Raw genomic sequence first — 16,898 nt, 5'->3', positions numbered from 1 at the left:
CTTTCTCTGAACATAGGAACTGAAGTTTAATACTGAAAAGGGCTAATGGGATCCTTGATCCCTGTGGGACTCTGGAGGTCAGTGTCTTATGCCTCACAGGATGAGCATGTGAATAAATATGAATATTTATTCCTATGAATAAATATTGAATAAATAGGAATTGGAATCATCTAGTCTATTCTGCTTAAATTTATTTCCAATCAACAACCCACCTACAGCAAAAAATGAAACATGCTGACCAGGACATAGGAGCTTCCAGTTCTTTCATCTTCTTTGATCTGTACAACCACAGTGATAGAGAGCTATCTCATGCAGTGTCAGTCCTGACAGCACTGAAGCATGTGTGAAGAGAAATAGAGAAAAGGTTCACGTATATATAATAGGTTTCTTAGTCATAGAAATATATAATAGGTTTCTTAGTCATAGAATTCAAAACAGCTTTAAAACCCAGAAGTTCACATCAAGGTCCACAGTCACTTCTCCTAAGTTTAGTTATCCAAAATGCACTTAGATGTGTATTCAAATTACTTACTGTCTTTTAATTGTGAGGTATGTGCCCCAAGCATGGTGGCTGCATATGCAGCTGACAGCATTTTGGGTTAATGGTGTCTCATTCTTCATGCAAGTACCTCTTTAGACTGACCTGGGTATTTGGGGACACAGGCCTGCCAGATGGTCTCTGCCCATTTTACTCATCGTCTCCAGCTCCAAGGCACAACTTTGACTAGTGGACCAAAATAATAATTTTTCAAGAAAATTCTCTGAAGGTGGATGGGATGGGACAGGAACTGAAGGAAAGGGATTTCTGGTTTTGCAGACGTAGACTAAAAGAAAGCACACACCTCAGAGACTTGTCCAGAATTGCACTCCAAACCACAACAGAACAAACCAAAGCAGAACAAAATACTTGCTTCTCATGCTTATGAGGATACCATGAATTTATGCCCCAGCATTTCATTACTCTAAGCCAGTCACAGTTAAAAGCACAGCAGTTTTCAATGGGGGAATAGAGAAGAGTCCTATGGTTCTGGACTGTACTGCCTCAGCTTGTTTATAACACTGGATGATAGACACATGAAAAAGAAACTGGCAACTGGTACTTCAGGTGCCTCCACATGGGCTCCTCTGCAAGAACCTGTAATCTGCACTGACTTGAAGTATTACTGAAAAGAACACATCCATCTCCTTGAACACAATAGATGGGTAGAGAAAGCAGTGAAGCAGGTGGATGTTTTAGGAGAGAAATAACTTTCAGTTACCTTGCTTAGTAGTTTTGGGAACCAATGACATCTGAATGTACATGTCATCCCTGCTTTGATGAGCAGCTTCTGATCACTATGACCGGTTAGCTCCTATGTAGAATGATCCTTGCACTGAAAGCTGAATTGGCCAATGATAGACCCAGGCAGGATCCTTGACATCCATTAGGATTTCTTACAGGATGAATCCTCACAGGAAATTTTCCAGTTCTTTTATTTTGGCACCTCACTGAGAACCACCATCCCTCTCTCACAGTCCTTGGCTGTAAGGTCACTAGGCAGTATCATTAGCATGGCCCCAACACCTCCAAAGATATAATTTACTCTGAGCAGAGCATATGGAAGAACATCTCACTGGGAAACAAGATTCATTCATCTCTGAAAACACAGTAAGGATATGAAAGTTATCTATTCTTTAATATTTAAATTTGATAGGCCGGCCTCTCAATCTGACAGCTTTGTAAGACTCCAGTGACTACTGAGAACAACCTAGCTAAAAGAATGTTACTACAAGTGCCATTTTACATTTCCAGGAGAAAGTAATGACCACGTTTGTAGAATCATAGAATCATAGAATATCCTGAGTTGGAAGGGACCCTTAAGGATCATCAAGTCCAACTCTTGACACTGCACAGGTCTACCCAAAAGTTCAGACCATGTGCCTAAGTGCACAGTCCAATCTCTTCTTAAATTCAGACAGGCTCGGTGCAGCAACAAGGAAGCAGTTCAAATATCAGTGCTCTAAGGCTTTTCAACAGCACCCTTTGTCTTTCTCAGATCTTAATTGCATTTGAGGAACCTGCATTCTAACCTTATGTCACCTGCAATCTGCTTCAGCTCCTCAGAAGGGCTCTGTTAGGTTATCTAACATCTAATCAAATTAAATCCAGCAAGGATCAGAGGAACAATGAAGGGCCAAGGAACCCAACTAACCTAATCACAGAATAAGAGAACACACAGCTCCTCCTGAGGTCATCAGAGGTGAATGATTCAACCATTATTCCTGGTGTGAAACCTGCTAGTATGAACCAAGCAAATAATTTTTTGCTCAAATGCCATGCAGACTAAGGAGAATTGTTGTCTAAAAGGGTAAAGGGTTTATTATGGGATGCAGGTGGAAAGAAAATTGTGGGTGAGAGTAGAGAGAATTTGGGGGCTGCACAAATTTTATTATAAGATGGTAAGTGCAAGTGGCAATAATAAGGGAGGGAGAGGAATCAAGGTGGAGTGAGGAGCCAAAATGGAAAAAAATAGAAGGAGAGAGGGATAAAAGGGACTGGTCACAGGTTATCAGGTGTTTGGTCAACATGTTTGACCAAATTTTGTACCTCAACACTGCAGTCTGACATATCTTCTTCACAAATACTGTTTCTATTTTCTTTACAGGTCACTCTTTGTTCTGAGCATGTGTGTGTGGACCATGAAGGAACTTCCAGTTGGACCGGCTGGTAAGTAGGACAAGAGATCTGAGTGCCAGCCATCAGAGAGCAAGGTCACAGGTCCGAGGGGCCTGAGGGTCTGGTGCCAAATGGATAGAGACAGTCTGGATGCAGCTACCAGAGAGACCGGCTGTTTGAGGGCCCCTCAGTATTTGTATGTGAACCACTAGTATACTTCTAGTTGGACAAGCCACCACACAGGAAGAGACCAGTATCTGGGAAAACCCAGCATCAGGGCTGGTGCCTGAGTCTCTGGGTATAGGAACTGGATAGACTTAGAACCTGTACTAGTATTTAAGAGACCAGTGAATGTGCATGTGGTGTATGTAAGTGAGTGTATGTACTTACACCTTCTGCAAGCAGCCTCTCTTCCACCACACTGGGATGGGACAGACAGCTCTGGACCTGAAGTCAACAAAAGTTGGTTACCTCCCATAGGCTACCCCCTAGGTGATATTACTCAGCTGAAGCTGGTCCTAGAAGCAAGTGTTCAGCAGGTCAGCCTGTCAGCTCGCTGGCATGTTTAGACCCTAGGCTAGCTGCCAGAGCAGCCACCACCACGAAGAATTGTGTAACACTTCCCCACCCGGTCCATCCCTTCTGCTTGCAACACAGATGTTGCAAGACATGTTTGGCCATGTACCGACATCTGTCTTAACGCTTGGACACACAACATGTCTTGATCCAGAACTACAGCACCTGCTGAAATACCTAAGAAAGGAATCTGATCTCGAAGGCAGTGTGGGCTGGGGCTCTCACTGCACTTGGGCGCCTAAATTGAACTTGCACAAAATATTTCACTGGCACAGAGGCCAGGTGGCATGCGAAAGCCTGGCACAGTCACTCTCCAGAAGATGGTGGGCACTTGCGAGTGGTGGGAGAGAGGGCTTGGGGCTTGGGCCAAAAACTTGCAGAGGCTGCTGCTCTCCTAAAAGCGGTGGTGGCATTGCCGCTCCTGGGAGCCCTCTCAGAAGAAGTGTTTAACTCCCTGCGGGCAGGCGTGAGCTGAACTCGACTATCCCTCCACCTCGGGATATTCCGCCATAGTCCCGGGTGGTTTCAGGGCTCACCAAGCCCCTGCAGGACTACAACCCCCACAATGCCCAGCGGCGCGGCCGGCCGAGCCTAACGCGGGGCCCGCTCCCATGGCCGCGGCGGTAGCGGCGGCGGCGGTGCTGGGCGGGGGCCTGCTGCTGGCAGCTTGGCGCTGGCTGCGGCCCGCGGCCCGGCCCGGCGCCGGCTCCGGGGCCTCCATGCGGGGCAAGACGGTGATCATCACCGGGGCCAACAGCGGGCTGGGCCGGGCGGTGGCCGCCGAGCTGCTGCGGATGAAGGCCCGGGTCATCATGGGCTGCCGGGACCGGGCGCGGGCGGAACGGGCGGCCAGCGAGATCCGAGCCGAGCTGGGCGAGCGGGAGGCGGCCGAGGGCGGCGGGGAGCTGGTGGTCCGGCAGCTCGACCTGGCCTCGCTCAGCTCCGTGCGGGACTTCTGCCGACAGGTCCTCCAGGTACGGGCCCTGCCGGGGGTAGAGGGGAGCCTCCCCCGCCTGCCCGCACTCGGCCCGGGGGTGCGGGGTGGTGTAAATAAGTGGGACGTGCTGTGCTGGCTGCTCGAAGCTTAAAGGTCGTGGCCGGAGCACCTCTGCTATGAATAAAGGCAGAGAGAGCTGGGGATGTGCGGCCTGGAGAAGAGAAGGCGCCGGGGTGACCTTATTGCAGCTTTTCAGGACTTAAAGGGGGCTTATGAAAAAGATGGGGAGTGACTCTTTGCTCAGTCAGACAATGACAGGACAAGGAAGAATGGTATTAAGCTAAAAGAGGGTCAGGTTAAAGTAGACATCAGGAAGAAATTCTTCACTGTGAGGGTGCTGAGGCACTGGAACAGGTTGCCCAGAGAAGCTGTGGATACCCCATCCCTGGAGGTATCATCCAGGTTGGATGAGGCCCTGGGCAACCTGATCTAGTGGGTGGAGTCCCTGCCCATGGCAGGGGGTTAAAACTGGATGATCTTAGGGGTCCCTTCCAACCCAAGCCATTCTGTGATTCGTATTTGTTCAGGCTGTTCTAGTACTGCAAATAAAACTTTTTTATTTTATGAGAAACGTAAAACATTCCCTTTTCTCTGCTTTTCTGTTCTGAACTAATTTGCCTTTAAGTTGACATTACAGCATAGCCTTGTCCCCATAGCAGTAAAGGTTCATGAGTGAACTGCTCGCAACTGCGTCCATCCTGCTGTCTTCTCAGCAACACCAGACTCCCACACATTTTGCATCTCTTGCCAACAGTAGCTGAGTTTAGTGGTTAGATGTTTTGTAATATATATATTTTCTCTAAATTTCCTGGAAGAAAAAAAAAAAAAAAAAAGAAAAGTTTAAGATCAGAGACATCCAGTCAGTTCTCCTGATGGAAATGTTGCAATATGAGTTCAACAGTACAATTAGACACCAGAGAGTACTGGGAGGCACCATTAGAGCCATTCCACTCCAATTAAAAGCTTCAGCTGGGACTCTCATCACATCTAGCAGTGCAAACCATGAGACACAAGGTTGTGGGAAACCACGCATAGTCAGTTCTGCCACGTGGTGCACTGCTTATTGAGTTGCTTATTGAAAGATGCTCAAGTGCAGTTGTGAGAAATGAAAATGGAGAGAGACTACATTGTATTGACTTTCAAAGAGCTGTTGTAAAACTTAAATATCCAAAAAAGTCAAAAGAGCTCTGGTGGAGCTCTGTGTAATCATATGTAATCGTATATATAAATCTAGTTACAAGCTCTAATGTTACTTCAGTATTTTGTGAAAATAGGCATATATACAAAATGATACAAAACACTAGACCAGAAACTTACTGTTTAACCTATAAAATTATATCTTCTGTAGTACAGAATATCCAAAAATGTAAATTTATTATCCATTCTTCATTGGTAAAGCCAGTAAAAATGCCTGTAAATGAGAAATGGATAGTGAAAGAGAGAGTGAATGTATTTGCAGAGTGCAGCTCTCAGGTGCATTTTAAGTTTTATTTTCAAAATAATCCCCAAAGCAGCTGAATAACAAGGAATGTGAGTTCAAGAAGCTGTTACATTCAAGTTCACCTTATTTGTCTTCTGTGAACCTGTGTCTGCTTTTTGGAGTTGAGTTGGTTGTGTTTTTTTTTTTGTTTTGTTTTGTTTTTTTCCTTTGGTTGTTTGGTTGATGGGGATATTTTTGTGTTGTTTGTGTGTTTTGAGATGAAGAATATTTAAAGATCATCAGGATGGGGGTGAAAAGGCTTAAATATTGTCAGGATGGGGGAACAGTGCACTCCCGCAGCCTAACTTTGTGGGAGCTTTCCATTCCAAAACTGCGAGATTACGTCTTTCACTCCTTAGCCTCATTGCAAAAAAATGACTTGGATATGTTGGAGGGCTCCATGGAAAAATGCAGGAAATGGAAGCAAGCTCAGAAGCCACAAAGAATAGCACTGGCTGTCAAAGCCATGTTTTGTACTCTCTGATGTTCTTGGTCATGGTAGCTGCCTGCTTGGCGTGCTTTTTTTTTTTTTTTTAATCACATTACTCTAGATTATTAAATTTAGGAGACTCAGAAAATAACACAAGTGGAAGTCCTTCTTGCAGTGTTAATTCTTGTGAAATGAATCCTCTGGTCAGGTGGTGTGAAAAGTTTCTAAAACAATGTTCTCTAAAGGAAGTAATGCTTCAGTCAGCAAATCTGCAGTGAGACACTTGTTCAGTTCTTCTCTTGCTTAGTGATAGATACCATTATGTCCCTTTGGGTGAGGAGAATTGTGTTTGATGCTCTTCAAATCATGATTTTGTAATTATGTGAAACACTGAGAAACATGAAGTTCTGCAGAAACCGGAGGCTGAATTACTTGATGTTTTGTGGTGTCAAATGCCAGCCATCATTAATTGAATGCCAAGTGAAAATTTGTGTTTTGCTCTCTGTATCTTTGCCGCCAAATGATAGTCAAATAAAAGGCAAATGGTATAAAATTTGTCTTGAGATTCTCTATTTTTATCATCAAAATGACCTGAAGTGATCTGTGCTTGCCTACGTTAGTTTTAAAGAATTAGCAGCAAAGAAAACTCACGCTGCTTTTTGTGTTAGGCAAATTAATACTTTTGCATCTGAGTCATGTAAACATAAGTTTCCTGTGACACTTCAGACATTGGTGAAATCGCTGAATTCAGAGGTTATTTGGGCAGCTTAGTTTAACCTGTATTTTTTGAAGAATTAATTGTTTTGGTTAATTTGGAAAGCTTTCAGTTTTTGAGTGGATCCTGGAACATGAAGTATATAATGTACGTTTGAATTATCCTCACCACTTCCTGTGTTAATTACTTATATTTCCTGATGCGACTGATTTCCTGATTGATTGCTCTCAGTCTGAACCAGAATACTGATCCATCAAGCAGCATGTGCTGAGCATATCATAAAAATTTGAAGCTTCAGTCCCGTAGACATTTCTTGAGTTTACCTATTAAATAAATCATTGTATGAAACCTGCTCAGTTAGAATCATGAATGTTGCTCTTCTATCATGAGTTCTGCTCTGTAATTTGCACCAAGCAGCGCAATGAAATATATTCGAATGAGATAGTGTTTAAAATCATGAGAACGTTGTTTTTCAAATTTTTTCATTACATCTTCCCAGTGAGATGATGGGCTTGCAATATGACAGGTTCTCTTCAACAGTGACGTTAGTTCTTTGAGATAATGCTTTTTGTTCTATACCTGTATAACTTTTGTGGTAGAACCCTTGCCTGTCGCTGAGGTTTGTCATAAACAGTTATCATGCATGAATGTGTCTACTTTTCCAAGTATAATAAGGAGGTTACTTTTTTAGAGGAAAACAAAATGCATCACAAAGATAAAATACCACTGAATTCCTATAGAAAGCTGTTCCCGGAGAAACAGATGTTGTGTTGTCTGCACACATTAAAAGTTGAACAGACCTGCTTTCATGTACCTGCATCCTGCTGGAGTCAAATGTTTGGTTTAGTGGTAGCTCTTTTTTTTTTTTTTTTTTTTTTTTAAAAAACAATTTAGGGACTATTGGAAAGTTGCAATTTAGAGAACTAGAAATTAAGTTATTTCCCTCTAATGGTGTCTAATGAGAAATATTAAGCATAATAGTATGCTTTGCATTATAAAACTGAATGATGTTTTTCTTTCCTATTTAAAGGAAGAGCCAAGGCTGGATGTTCTGATAAATAATGCAGGGATATTCCAGTGTCCATACATGAAGACAGAGGATGGTTTTGAGATGCAATTCGGCGTAAACCACTTGGGTCACTTCTTACTTACCAACCTTCTTCTGGGCCTCCTCAAAAATTCTGCTCCAAGCAGGATTGTGGTAGTATCCTCAAAGCTTTACAAATACGGAGAGATCAACTTTGAAGACTTGAACAGTGAAATAAGTTACAATAAAAGCTTTTGTTATAGCCGGAGTAAACTGGCTAATATATTATTTGCAAGGGAGCTAGCACGTCGATTGGAAGGGACAGGAGTCACTGTAAATTCGCTTCATCCTGGGATTGTCAGAACAAATTTAGGCAGGCATGTGAATATTCCTTTGCTGGCAAAACCCCTGTTCAATTTGGTGTCGTGGGCTTTCTTCAAAACACCTCTGGAAGGAGCCCAAACTTCTATTTATTTGGCCTCTTCTCCTGAGGTTGAAGGTGTGTCAGGGAAATACTTTGGGGACTGCAAAGAGGAGGAACTCCTGCCCAAAGCCATGGATGACTTGGTTGCAAGAAAGTTGTGGGATATCAGTGAAGTGATGGTTGGATTATTGAAATAAGTGCTGGGGTATCTGCTAAAAAGGAATGCAGATAACTATGCAATATGTATTTGGAAGGGTGTAATTCTCACTTTAAATACTGTGGAAACACAGGTTAATGCTCAGAATTATTTAATAGAGGAGTGATTTATGCTGGAACTCTGTTTTGAAACAAAGAATAACCTTTATTTAATGGGTGCAGTCTTTCAAAAAAAATCTTCAATAAAGTTTGAGGGTGTGAATATTTCTGGTTAAATCTGTTCAGAAATTCATGTTCTACAAATAAATATTAAACAGAACTGTGTTTTGCAGTGTATATGCCTATTTGTCATGTTCTACTACTTTGTAGTCAGACTGGGCAATGCAGGGTGTTGATGGTGAAATGCTTTTCCTGTAAAACAGTTTTAAGAAGAGATCCTAACACTAAGATTTTAGTCTTTTTGAGCCATTACAGCAAAAACTGGAGTAAACAGTTTTACTGGTATCTTGCACTGTAATCATTAGGCCTGAGTGCCATTCAAAGACTTGTCATTAGCCAAATGCTTCAGTGAACAAAATTATTAAGATGTATACAGTTTAGCTGTGAAGCACAAAGTTGGCTTTTTTTTGAGTACTGTAACTGCCATTCACTGTTGTACAAGCTGTACTTTTATTTTCACGTATGATGAACTGGCTATTTCTTGATACATGGACTGCTTACATTTCATTAAAAATGTAGTTGACATGTCTTGTGGTCTCGATAGGGCTTTGCATGTCATGAGTTGTGTCCATGCAAAGTTCACAAGACTTCAACCAGATAAACGGAAGAGAATATGTTTCTTGCTGTGTGTTTGGCTTTACTGATGGCACTTTAACTTGGTAATGAGATTAGAAAAAAATGTCTAATACAGTTTAATGAATCTTTAATAAAAAATCTTTTAAAATAAAAGAGTTAGCACTTATTCGTTCATTGTGGAAGATACAACCACTGGTCTTGATGCAGTAGCTTTGTTTCAAAGGTAGAAGATTCACCTGTGTCAGTTTAGGGACCCTCTGCTGCATAGAGTTAGAAATAAAATGAACTTTGAATAAATTAAAAAAAAAAAAGATATTACATGAAGCTATAATGAATTTATTTTTTTGGAGGGGTGGAGGAGGAAATTCATATAATTAATGGGTTCATACTGACATTTATGACTTTTTTTAAATAAACTGGTCTAGCAGGTAATTCAGAGTATATAGAATATGGAAGAATGAAGTGGAGTGATTTATCTTGATAAATATTATTCAAGGAAACCAATATTAATAATACATGACATATTTAATAGACCCTTTTTACTTACCTGTAAATACACATCAGATCATGTAGCAACCCAGTTGTTGAGATCTTATCTCTGGTTGTTTACTCAGGGTCTTACCCTGCTGGAGCTTCTGCACAGGGCAGTGGCCTTACATGTCCTAGCCCTTTGCCAGCATGGTTCTGCTCTGGGCCAGTGGCGTGGGTGGGGGAGGAAGGTGGCGTTCTAGAAAACCACAACACACGCTATGAAACTGAGCACGTTTCTAAGATCCTGTAACATGCTGAGGTTTGTACTGCTCACTGTAAGGCAAAGTGTAGAGATGGGTGTGCTGTCAAAACATTTTCTTGAGCGTTGATCAAAGTTCTCAAGTAATGCCAGAGGGAAACAGGTAACATGCAGAGAGAAGGTTCTACTGTTCTGCTCTGGACTTTGCGGTTCAGAAAAGAAGGCTCAGGACACACCTCATTGTACTTTGCAATTACATTGAAGGATGTAGTTCCTGTAGTGAGGTGGGGATTGGGCTCTTCTCCCAACCACCAAGTGATAAGATGAGGAGAAATGGCCTCAAGTTGTGCCAGGGGTGATTTAGGTTGGGTTTTAGGAGAAATATCTTCACTGAAAGGGTTGTTTGGCATTGGAACAGGCTGCCCAGGGAAGTGGTTGAGTCACCATCCCTACAGGTCTTAAGAAATGTGTAGATGTAGAATTTAGTAGCATGGTTTTGTGGTGGGCTTTTCATTGCTAGGTTAAAGGTTGGACTACATGATCTCAGAGGTCTTTTCCAACCTGAATGTTTGATATGATTCTATGAAATAGCTGTACGCAGAGCACTTGAAACAGCTAAAGAATTAAAAGTTCATTAATACTTCTAGTATGCAGGATAACAGTAAAATGAGAAACTGTTTTCATGAACTGCACGTTATCTTAATCAAAACAACATGGTGTATTTCACCTGCCAAAGAACAAGAGTGAAGATGCAGAAGAGCTGAGCCAAACTTGGGTTTGTGTTCTCAGTACTACTGTAACAATACCGAACTAATACTACTGCATTTTTTCAGTGCTGAAACCTGCGTATACCTCTTGAGAGGAAAGTCTTAGGTGCAAAGGTGGAGAACAGAGAAGATGACAAATCTGGAAGTGCTGTGGTAAAGAACTGCCCTGAACAGAAGAAGATTATATATTTTTCAGACTGAATGATCAGCATATGATATACACTGGCCTTCAAAACAGCAAAGGTGCATGTGTACAGACAAGAGATGTGGAATAATAAATACCAGCTGTATGGTATGTCTCTATAACATGTAATGCCTCATACATCTACCAGGTGTTTTTTTTCTTGTGAAACATTGCAGAAATAAGAGCCTTTGTTGGAAGATGATTATATTCCTGTAATCATATCTAGATTAAAGTCCTTGTTCCAGAGCAGGAGAGTAATCACATGATACTCTTAATGGAATATAATATGCTTGAAAATATTGCCTGAGAACATTTTGAAAGGATGGATTGTTAGAATCTCTGGCACCAAAACATAAATTTTATTTTTTTTCAACATCAGTAACATTTGTCACTTTCAAGGTTGAATTTAACTCTCAGTGGACTAAGCTTTGATTACTCGCTTGAGACTGCTGTTACTGTTTATTTATGTGATGCTTTTGTTATTCTGGTAGCATCTAGGAATTTGAGACCACATAGGTCAACAGGTCTTGCAAAATGTAAGTGCAAAACCAAAGACTGTATTTCAATGTGTGGTTAGGACTGCTGATTCAGTCTAGATTAGCATTTTGGCTGAGAAAGAATACAATACAATACTACATAGGATCTTAGTAAGCTCAAATATATATCTGTGATGTGATGATTGTCTGCTGAATGGCAGAGGTTGGTAGAGGGATCAGTGTCTTGTTCCAACAACTTCACACTTCACCCCGATACTACAGTGCCTACAGAAAGGTGTGGCAAGCTCTGCATGTTACTGTTCTGTAAACTAATCCAGAGCTGTCTGGTGTGGTAAAGTCAAAACCAGGACACATTTCAGTTGCCTCCCTCCACCGTCACCACCACATGAACACCATTATATGAACACCATCACTCTGAAATTAAGCTTATTTTCCATTAAGTATTAAGCATGGAAAAAATAAGGGGTGAAGGAGGCAGACAGTAACCAGGGATAACATGTAAAGACCAGTGAAATGCAAAACAACAGCTTTCACAGGTAGGTATGGAGGCTGATTGCACTGCTAGTAAGTACATTACAGATATGCATGGAGGCCACATTTGAGGTTAAGATTTTATTGAGGTCTCTGGTAAACATAGCCAACACTTTCAACAGCCAAACGTACCTTCATCCATCTTGCATAAATTATTAGACTTTGAGCATTTGATTTTTGATCCATCAGCTGTGCTGCATCAGCCCCTGTGCCCTGGTGGTTTAAAAGCTGGCTGGGATGCATTCAGGGCACAGTCACTCTTGAGAAAGTAGCCCTTGTCCTTTTGCTTTTTGCGGGTGAAATGCCTTTTTGGGGTCACAGCTGAGATGCGGAGGGCCACAACAGCAATTAACCTGTTTGCCTGTTCGCAAACTTTCCCCACTGCAGCCAGAGGTCCATCCCAGCAATGACTAGAAATGCTTGCACGTGGCCCCATTTCTCAGTGATCGAGTTTCATATTGCAGCAACATTACAGACTAACTAACTATACTCTAGTTGGGTTATTTTAAAAGTGTACATGAGTGTGTGTGTGGACACATGCAGGTGCAATTTAATCCCTTGTTTTTGAAAGACTGACAGGAAGAGCTGTGAACAATTTACTGAGGAACTGAAGGGAGAGGAGAGCGGGCTGTTGGTATGACAGGGGCTACTGCCTCCCACATGGACTTGGTGTGTGATGAGACGTGGGGCATTGGGGTTGGTCTGAGTGTTGCACTCAGGTGCTAGAGTTTTATTCAGGTTGCCATATCCATTATCTGCTTTTGCAGCTGGGAAACTTGCAGGCACAGCTGAAGGAAGGAAACATTTCCATGTAATAAGTGAGGGAAACAGGCATCAAGTGTGCTAAGTGGAACATTTTTAACTGCTTCAGCATAATTTATTCCTCTTTAGAACAAGAGTTTGAGGAAAGATTTTATTTTTTTTTAATTTATTTATTCTCAGTCCCAGCCCCTAACTACAAGCTTACAGGCTAGCTCTTATGAATGAGGTTTCTGAAAGCAAGCTAAATTGCAGTTGCATGTATTTAATTTATATACCATATCTGCTTAAGTAAAGAGAGACTTATGTATGTTAAAAAAAATAATAATAAAGAAAGAAAGAAAAAAAAGACATATTCTGTCACTAATTTACTCTCTTTACCTTGCCACAAAGGCCAACATCTATCCCTAGGCAAAGGGATAACACTGCTCTTTCAGGCACTATAGCCAAAGCAGCAGGCAAGCTCATAAACCCAGCAGGAGCTCTACAGTAAAAATTCTCCATCTTAATTAGATAAATGATCAGTTTTTCCATGATGCAATAAAAACAGAAGTATTTAAGCTCTCTTCTCTTTTTTCAGTGGTTGCCTGGTTTGCCTAAGCTTCCTACTATGTGAATGCTTCACAGCCTTCAAAGCCTTAGCCCTGGGAGTGTGCAGTATGATTATGCTTTTGCTTAAAAATGCAAATATTTCCCACTTCAAGTATACTTAATTTCTTTCCACCTAAGGGTATAAAGAAAATAAACAACTTGCAAGAGTCGTACAAATAATTTTAAAATGGGAGGCCTGTTCCCTTTTTCACATAACTTTTTCCAAACTAATCACGTAGAAGGTAGTTGACTTGCAAAAAGATCCAGGAGGCCTACACAGTTGAATTATTATTTTTGATCTGTCTCAGAACAGTGCTGCTATTTCTCATAACAGAAAATGACAACCTCCCTCTAGACTTTTTACTTACCACTTCAGCTACCACTAGCAGCCTCACACCTGTTGTAGCTGGATTCAGATCAGAGACATTAGATTTGAATATTTAATTGATTCCAAAAGACCTACGTAGCATGGAGAAAGGAATGCTTTCCTAATTGCTTATTTTGGGGAAGGCTGGCACACAAACCACCTAAAAGGTTGAAATCCCTTTCTTTTTACATTTACATTTACATTTACATTTACATTTACATTTCTTCCCAAATAATGTAAAAGCAAAACAAAACAAAACAAAAGGCCAAAACTTAATTAAACAATATAGGGAAGGAACTGATAGCTTATTTGCCATGAAAATTTCAAAAGGTGTCACATCCTTGAAGTCTATGATACTCAGTTTAGCAAGGTACTGAGATCTTTCCAGTGCTTCAAGGCCAAAGCAAGCAGTCTGAAATCCTAGTCCCACTAAAAGTGTTGGGAGTCAGACACCTAAATAGTTTTGCTGATTCTGATCTGGCTTTAGCTTTGGGCAGCAGAGCTCTTATAGCCGGTTGGATGGTGACTCTTTCAAGCTCGATGAATGACGCTTTATGCAGTTCTGTGTATGTGTGGCATTTTTATTTTTATTTTTTAATACTTCGCAAACTATGGAGTGGGGGTGGGATGAAGGTTATGTATATATTAAATATCCTGGAACATTCTCCATAAATATCTGTTTTTCTGTCCCAAAATGACATCCCATCTCTGCAGCTGTTGGGGCATGTGTCAGTTTGGCACCTGGATTGCTTTTTGGTGATGAGTGATACTATTTCAATTTATCAGAGTCTTGTTGCAACTTTACTTTAGGCCATTATCCTCCTAAATCACAGCATGACCATCCACTCAACAAATCCTATCTACTCCTGAGACAAGTGATGTCAGGGTCTTTCTAGAGGCTTCAAGACTGGAGTCATGAACTCTAAAAGGCAAATGCCATGCCTGAAGGCCCAGAACCTACTTACACTGCAATGAATAGGTTTGATAATATTTTTATACTCATTCATAGACAGGAACACCTTCTCCAGTGTATACAGATTAGTATTTTAGACTTCATAAAGCCCTAGAGACAGTGTTGTAAGTGTAGCCCATGGGTTAAACATAGCAAGTTAACACTCATTTGCTATTCTGAAGGGCTGAGATCCTTTAACCGATTGAGGTCAATAATAGTTCAAGTTGCTTGAGACTCTACCAGGTGTCGACAATATTTGAAGAGAAGGTGGAAGAAGATATCTTTTCATCAATTTAATTTTCTTTGTTTTTGGTCTGCCCTGGTGGAAATCTTCAGAGGCCTAAAGGTGTTTCAGATGCATCTCGATTGACATTGTAAAAGCATGTAAGTCTACATCATGGAGGTATTTGTCCATAAAATTTTGCTATAAGCAAAGATTTTCAAAAAACATAACTTCACATTTTATGCAGTGGCCAAATTATATTAAAAACTAATTCTATCTCAGAAGCAAAGCTATGACTAGGGTCCTGGGACATTAGAACTGAATAAAAGATAATGTGCTTACAGATTCAAGGGAGGCAACCCTAAAAATCAAAAAGAATAATTAGAAACATTTATGACATTTATTTTTATTTTCAGTTTCTGAGGGTTTTGTTTGCTTGATTAATTCTGGATACCTGCTATGTGAGAAAAAAAAAAAAAAAAAAGTTAAAACATCAGAAGAAAATGTGAAAACAGCCATGTTTCAACAAAGCAGCACAGTTCTTCACTATGGAAAACCTATAAAATGACAGGAAATGGCTTAATGTGGTAGGTGTTCATTTTTAAGGGTTCTGTTGACAGAAGTTGAGTGAAAATATTGTATTTCATTTTTGCCTTTTGTTCAGTAAATAGCCTGGAATTTTGATGCTGCCTAGAGGGACAGCTTTGTACTATGGTGGTCTAAATTGGGATTTTTCATTAATATAACCAACCAGATGATTTTTTTTTTATTATTTTTTTTAAAGAAAAAAGCTGAAGTCAAAGAGAAGACCAACAAAAAGCACCACAACGTTTATCTTTTACTCATCTGGAAGAGTTTATTTTAAACATGGAACATTGTTTGCTGCTGTGGAAATGAAAGTGAGAGAGTTGCAGCTTTCTTCCAATGCCATCTGGCAGATGATTTACTTGCGTATGGTATTCACTAATCCAAATAACCCTGTGTGTGGTAGCATTGTCTCTTTACTGATCATGCAGTAGAGTTGGCTGAGCCTTAGATGGCTCACACAAGGCTATCAACAGCACAGTACAATAGACTGTTTAAAATTAGAACAGTGTTTTGGAGAGGGATACGCCAAATTCATAATATCTTTACATTTTTTAAAGCATTTTCCTTACCTGAGTTGAGCTTGATGTTTCCTTTTCAGTCTCTTCATGGTTTCACTCAATTCTACTCAGGCTTCAGTCCACTGAATTCAACACTTGTAGCCTCAATGCTCAGGAATCAGAGCATTGGGAATCCATCCCTAGGTTAATATCCTTATCCTGATGATAACTGTATTTGCTTCTGTAAGGTCCCTTCCTGACCTCATGAAACTTATATTCCTGCTGAGTCTAGCTCTAGCTATTTCATTATTACATTAGTGCTAAATACTGCCTTCTCTTGCTGGAATATGAAAGAAAAAGCTATGAATGGTCATTCGGGGAATCAAAATAATTAGAAGAGTATACCTTGAGGAGCTGATCACAAGGTATGAATAGATGGATGCATTCACTTGCTTATTTTTATTTATATTTTATGGAGAGATTGGTATTCAGATACTCTTCTATGCTCAAGATTATGTAATTGCTCCCTTCTCAATATGTTTGTTTTGAGTGATTTTTTCCATAATACCTAACTCTCTGTGCCTGAAAGCTCTCTAATTTTGGCTTTGGATTCCACTCTTAGATCTAAAAACCTAAAAGTTAAGTGTTGATTGTGTCTTATTTGTAGGCGTTTCTGTTTTTCAGTTCAATCTGATCCTCATAGGTCACTTATGAAAGTTAATTTTATGGTTCAATTTGCAATTGTCCTTTTTGGAAGTTACCTTTTTGATTTTAAGGAGAGTTGAGATGTTTTGAAAGATAGACCACTATAACTCACATGTGAAATTAAAATACACACAGCAGATAATTTAGTAGCAGAGATGGGGAAGGAATGGAAAACACAGTTGTTTTCCTGAAGACCAGGTGATTCTTTGAACTCACTGGCTACATCAGTTTTGCTAAGTATTAAACCTGTT

The 16,898-nt window shown here is 40.6% G+C and overlaps 1 protein-coding gene across 1 annotated transcript; it reads left to right on the top strand.

Annotated features, from left to right (window-relative positions):
- The first annotated feature begins 3,843 nt into the window (after positions 1-3,843).
- Positions 3,844-8,785, top strand: LOC116487999 (retinol dehydrogenase 14-like). The gene is made up of 2 exons (XM_032185274.1): positions 3,844-4,206; positions 7,885-8,785. Exons 1-2 carry the CDS (start codon positions 3,844-3,846, stop codon positions 8,500-8,502), a joined length of 981 nt encoding a protein of 326 aa, XP_032041165.1. The 3' UTR covers positions 8,503-8,785.
- The last annotated feature ends 8,113 nt before the right edge of the window (positions 8,786-16,898 follow it).

Source organism: Aythya fuligula, chromosome 3 (assembly GCF_009819795.1).
Source record: "Aythya fuligula isolate bAytFul2 chromosome 3, bAytFul2.pri, whole genome shotgun sequence".
Classification (NCBI taxonomy): domain Eukaryota; kingdom Metazoa; phylum Chordata; class Aves; order Anseriformes; family Anatidae; genus Aythya; species Aythya fuligula.
The sequence above is the reverse complement of the archived record's forward strand: the minus strand, read 5'-3'. Positions and strand labels throughout refer to the sequence as shown.

Coding starts and splice junctions, on each gene's coding strand:
- LOC116487999 (XM_032185274.1), top strand. CDS start 3,844: ATGGCCGCGGCGGTAGCGGCGGCGGCGGTGCTGGGCGGGGGCCTGCTG. Junction 4,207..7,884: donor TCTGCCGACAGGTCCTCCAG/GTACGGGCCCTG, acceptor TCCTATTTAAAG/GAAGAGCCAAGGCTGGATGT.